Source organism: Idiotropiscis lumnitzeri, chromosome 20 (assembly GCF_059441095.1).
Source record: "Idiotropiscis lumnitzeri isolate Australia: NSW breed Sydney's pygmy pipehorse chromosome 20, RoL_Ilum_1.0, whole genome shotgun sequence".
NCBI classification, from domain to species: domain Eukaryota; kingdom Metazoa; phylum Chordata; class Actinopteri; order Syngnathiformes; family Syngnathidae; genus Idiotropiscis; species Idiotropiscis lumnitzeri.
Genome location: NC_142410.1, coordinates 6,104,718 through 6,110,394, shown reverse-complemented (window position 1 = coordinate 6,110,394; position 5,677 = coordinate 6,104,718). Strand labels below are relative to the sequence as shown.

The 5,677-nt window shown below is 44.9% G+C and overlaps 1 protein-coding gene across 1 annotated transcript; it reads right to left on the bottom strand.

Moving 5' to 3' along the window:
* Window positions 1–279: 279 nt before the first annotated feature.
* foxj1b (forkhead box J1b) lies at window positions 280–5,474 on the bottom strand. The gene is made up of 3 exons (XM_088284011.1): window positions 5,243–5,474; window positions 4,461–5,113; window positions 280–2,677 (listed from the first exon to the last, which is right to left on the bottom strand). The coding sequence occupies exons 2-3, from the start codon at window positions 5,058–5,060 to the stop codon at window positions 1,820–1,822; spliced, it is 1,458 nt and encodes a 485-aa protein (XP_088140137.1). The 5' UTR covers window positions 5,061–5,113; window positions 5,243–5,474; the 3' UTR covers window positions 280–1,819.
* Between the last annotated feature and the right edge of the window lie 203 nt (window positions 5,475–5,677).

Below are 5,677 nucleotides of genomic sequence, written 5' to 3'. Positions count from 1 at the left end.
GTTCTGTGCGACTTAAATAAAACGAGCTTAATAGTAAATGGATGGCAAGGCAAATTATCATTATTTCTTTAATTGACACCATGTATTGCATCAAAGCACTGTTGCATGTTCAAACAGCTCTTAAAAAAGTAAAAAGAAAATAACAAGATTAAAGAAAATAATCAGCTCCTTACCTTACATCAAGTCAAACTGGCCATTTTATGAGTTGAGGTTCTATAACTACTCTGTCCATCTCAATCCAATAATTCTCATACAAGTTTAAAATGAACTGATTAAGAATTCAGAAGACAAACCCAAATTATTTAGCAAAAGATCAAAGAAACAGTATCACCCAGTGACAAGAATTATGAATCAACAGAGAAAGACCAATGACCTGCATATTTCTGTTTTTTTTTTGTTTGTTTTTTTATCAAAAGAATTTGGTGAGGTGTCAACAAATGCAAAGTATAAGCAAATGCAGTTCATAGAACATTTATATACAACCAAAGAAAGCAATTCAGTTTTTGTTTTAGCCATTATTGCAAAAGTCTAAGGACTGTTAGGGCCTGATTTACTCATTTGTGCATCCAAAGACAAGTGCGGGAATTGATCAACTAATTGGGCACAACCAGGATTGCATCACGTGCTAAATTGCAGAGCAGTTTATTTGAGATATTCTAGAATGAGTGAAGGCAAATTGATTAACCCGCACATTAATCAGTGATTTTTTTATTTAATTTTTTTTCAAACCTGAGATGATTTGTGTCTGAAAGCTGCAAAACTTGCCGGAGAAAAAATGGGACGCTGGCAGGGTGAAACATTTCAACTCCACATTTGAAATTCCGCCAAAAATGATCGCGATATATCGCCGATTCAACAATCCGACGTTGGAGCATCTGGGTGATTGAAGACCTGATTTGGGGTCGGTCACAAGAAGGAGTCATGCCCAAACTCATTTTAACTGTATTTTCATTCCTCTTCCACTAACACTTCCAATTCCATCACTTCAAACTTGGAATATTAGTAAATCAGGTCCTAAGAGTTGCATTGTAAATCTAAAAAATAAATGGGAACATTGTGAATGTTAAGACATCTAGATCTGCTGCCTATCAAAGTGCATAATGTTTGACTGACAAACGAGGCGATCCATCTTTACATCTGCACCCCTATTCCGTGTCGAAATGTGGCAAACATTCCTGCTTTGTTATATACTGCAGTGAATATATTAATATATAAAAATGCCAAATGCTAATTTCAGACTACGTATTTTAAAGTGATCTGCATCTTTCATCATCGCACAGCATAGACGTTTGAGATGGCATTTTATGTATTTTACACTGCACTGTTAGTAAGTAAAAAAAAAAAGGAAAGAAAGCCAGTTGAATGCTAATGTAGCAAAATAGAATCCTGGTGTCTTCTCACGTGCGTGACAGTGCTCAGTCGTAGAGTGCTTTTCGAGTTTTGGATGGTTGGGTCCTGCCTTCAAGGTTTACGTGTAGTTCACAAAAAAAAAAATGGCTGCAGTCCATTTCAGTTTGATGGAACACCACACACTTCATTTTCGTCCAGCTTCTTGAAAAATGTCACTTTTAAAAACGTTCACCCTGGTTCATGTTAGCAAATCAAAGCTTCTTCGTGTACGACTGTGTGGGAAAAACCACAAGGTTGCTGTTAAACGTTTATTAGTCCGTCCCTACTTTTGGGGGTGGGGGTGGGGGGGTGCTGAGTAAAAGTCAACATGTGTGGTGTTATTGTGTTTGAATACAAAGACAATAAAAGGTCGATCCTTGGACTGGAAATCAGGCTTTCATCAGATATAAATGGAAGCAGGAGTCAATGATCACAGATAGGCCTCGACTCGTTCCCATGGTTGCATCTCCATAAAGAAGCCCTCATACAAGCCAAAGCTCTGATCCAGAGTCAGTGGAATGACCTGCGCCTCCTCCTTGATCTCCTCCCAGGATACCACCTCCTCTGGCTGCTCCTGGAACAGCGAGGCGGCTTCTTCGAAATTCTGCAGCTGATTTTGACTCTGCAGGAGCTGATCTTGTCCGTCCAGCTGTTGCGCATGCTGCGGCGGCACGTGCAGCTCCGCCATGTTGACTGCCGAGGCCACGCTCATGTCCAGGTAGGCATAGGACGACTGGGAGTGGTTCAGGTGCTGATTCGGTCCCATGAGGTCGCCCGGGCCGCACCAGTGCCCCAGCCCGGCCGACTGCTGCCTCCCCTGCATGGTAACCTCCATCTCGCAGCCCAGCGAATTCAGCGCCGTGTTCAGGTCTAAATCCTCGAAGGTGCTACAGTTACCGCTCAGGACGTCGTCAAAAATGGACGTCAGGTCGAAATCGCCCCTCAGGATGTCTGCTTTTGGGGCCTCCGTCGCCAAAAGAGGAGACTCAGTCGCATTTATTGCCTTGCTGTTCTTTCGTTTACTGCCTATATCCTTGCCGCTTTGGTAAGGGCAGCTATTATGGGTGCCGTGGCTACTCGCAACCAATTTGTTCGGTCTGTGAGCACCCCCGCTATTGTTGCTGTTGTAGCCGTTTGCAGACATCCTCCTTCGTATGAAGATGCCGTTGACAAACATGTCGGCGTATTGAGGATCGATCTGCCAGAAGCCGCCTTTGCCAGGCTCGTCCTTCTGTCTGGGGACTTTCTTGAAACACTTGTTCAGGGACAGGTTGTGGCGGATTGAGTTCTGCAAGAGAGAAAGAACATTTGCTACAGTGAAAATCTCTTCTGGGACATTTTCACCCCCATAGGGCAGGGGTGTCCAAACTTATTTTCGGGGACAGGCCACATCGTAGTTATGGTTTCCCTCAGAGGGCCGTTCTGACTGTGAACCCATATAAATGTATGATCACTCTACGTTATCACATAAACACTTGATGGTAAGTCAGTTTTGAAATCAGAAGCTAGTAAGTGTTTGTTCAAAAAATATTAGATTTTAAAAGGGTAGGATTGGTAACAAATAAATTGCATGTTGTTAAAAGTTTAGAAAATGTGCTCAAAACAGAAAGTTGACGCACATGATTTGCCCTTTGCGGGCCACTTAAAATGAAGTTGCGGGCCAGATTTGGCCCCCGGGCCTTAGGTTTGACACCTGTTCCATTGGGGATCACGTTCACACAATTGTAAACGTCAACTACAGTGGTCGTCAGTTATAAACATTTTAAGTCGCCTTTGTTCCAGAATTGGCCACAATTGGCTGCAGTTCACCACACCACCAGTATACGGCGCTGTGGGGCCATCCACAGATGCTGGTCACGTGATTCCAGCTTGTGCCACTCTTGTGCTAAACACACTTACAGTAGACTAGCAGGACAAGAAACTTGGCAATGTGGCAGCCATGTTGGCAGTGGAGATGTCGCCATCAAGGGCAGTGCATGGACATACACGGCGGCCATGTTAGCAGGGGCAACTCTCCCACGACAGGTAATGATAGCGTGGATTTGCATAAGTACGAAGCTCCGTGGAATGTGCCTGATTACATCGAAGAAAATAATCATTTAGTGCTGTATAGTCATTGATGCACTTTTAGCCATTTATTGAACGCAATGAGCACACTTAGAGAAGCTGCTGTAAGCCACAGCTCACACCCCAGACACTCACATGTACTGAAGACTCACCTACATGAAACGACAGCAGGCACTGCCTCTAAAAGCCCCCAGGCCCCAAAAAAATCTCTGCATTTTACGCTTTCATTTTTGTGTTCAAATATGCTTACAATTTGTTTTAAGAGCATGTTACTTTTTTATGTTCTCAAATGGATTTCCAATTCTTGCGAGTGGCTCTGTAACAAGTCATGCTACATTTAATGCGTGAAAATAAGTTAAGCAACAAGCTGTGGCAGCAGCTTTTTGAAGTTGAGCTACATCCATTCTGTTCAATTCAGCACTGGCAAGGAGTTAAGAACATTTAAGAGATTAGACTATCCCATTCATCTATTTTCTATGGCAGTCTCGTTAGGGTCATGGGTAAGCTGAAGCAGCTGACTTTGGGCAAGAGGTTTTTCAATTACGTTAACATCCATATTTTGGAAAGACAAACATTACTTGTATTATGTCATTCTTTTACTTTAAAGGCCAAAATTAACTGAATTTTTTGGTCAAAAAACGACATCACCAAATAAGAAAATTAGAAGGCGTGTATTTTGTTGTTGTGTTTGCAAGCAAATTTACCTAATGGGGCTTTCAAGGAAGCTTTGTCCTGCACTTTCAAAACATGATCAGCTGTGCTATCTGTTATCTCTCAGGAGCCCTCATTAGTAAACACACTCAAGTGCTTTCTCCACCGCACTGATAATAAAAATGTAAATCATCCAATTGTGTCATTTCACAATAGTTGTCCCCCAACATGCATTTCTACAAGGATGGGGGTGTCTGATAGTGCCACTAGAGTCAATTACTCTGCCCTCGCTCACACACTCGTTTATCTGACTCATCAATAATATAGAAGGGCGGCTATCTGTTCTCGGTTACCTGCCAGCTGGGTTCCGCGTGTCTGTAGTAGCAGAAATTCTCCGTGATCCAGTTGTAGATGGTGGATAGCGTCACTTTGGGCTGCTTGCTGGCCTCCATGGCCATGCAGATGAGCGAGGCGTAGGAATACGGCGGTTTGACTTTTGGGTTCGTCTTGTAGTCGACTTCCGCTGGGGGGGCGGCTTGGATCGGGATGGACTGGTACGCGCAATTGGAGAAGCGCGTAGACAAAGTGGAGTCGCTGCCGGAGGTGACCGGGCTGCCGAGGTAAAGAGGCATCCCGGTGGCGGCTGTGTCCCCGGCAGGGGGACTGGAGGGAGAGTCGGTGCCCCCTCTGGGAAAGCGTTTGAGAAAAAGATGCTGATGTGAGGAGGGGAAGGAGGAGGAGGAGGAGGAGGAGGACGGGCAGCCCTGCGCCGCTGCCCCGCCGGGACGCTCCGGATCCGCGCTCACGATGGAGAAATTCTGGAGCCAATGGAGGCTGGTGAGGCTGTCGTCAAGGGGGGACGAGTCGGATGAGATGACCTGATCATCCGGGTACACCGCCAGCCATTTCTCCTTAAACTTATTTGCGTTGTCTGGGCTCGTTAGAACCGGCATCCTGGTTTCGTGTCGAATAATCAACAAATTGGCATCTAAAGTTGCGTCTTATCCTGGAAGTGACATAAAGCACACGCATATAAATATAATCACAGGTATGATTATAAAAATCTAACCGCAAAGTCGGCGTAATAGTGTTGAAACGAATAAAAAATAATCAAATTACCGTTCTCGTTAGTTACCTTTGAGTATTTTTTTAGGATGGTGCAGTGCGTGCACCTGTTGCAGCGCGTACTGCCTCTTCAAGGACTCAAGTGGCGCATCAGGTCCGTGCGCAACAAGTGCATCAGGGATAGGAGGAGGGCTTGCTTGGGTCTCTCGAGCAGCGCACAGAACCAGAATGAAAAGAAGGCAAAAGAAGGGGGGAAAGCCACTTAGATCACTTCCATGTCGCCTCTGGTGGGATTTTGAGTCAATGGCGTTTAACTGCTGTCGAGCCAAGACGTGAGATGCCGAGGAGGAAGTACAATAAGATGCACGGAGAGCGCTGGGAAAGACTGCCCACCGTCGCTTTAAGTGACTGGAGGGGGCTCTGATTGGCTGCTTGGCCTTGCCCTTTCTCTCCTTCCCTCTGCCTCTTTTCAAATAAGTCCATTTCCATTTCACCTCCCTGCTTT

Bases quoted from the DNA above. Each gene is read 5' to 3' on its own strand.
- foxj1b (XM_088284011.1), bottom strand. From the start codon at position 5,060: ATGCCGGTTCTAACGAGCCCAGACAACGCAAATAAGTTTAAGGAGAAA. The intron at 2,678-4,460 runs GTAACCGAGAAC...TCTCTCTTGCAG, and splicing joins ACGCGGAACCCAGCTGGCAG to AACTCAATCCGCCACAACCT.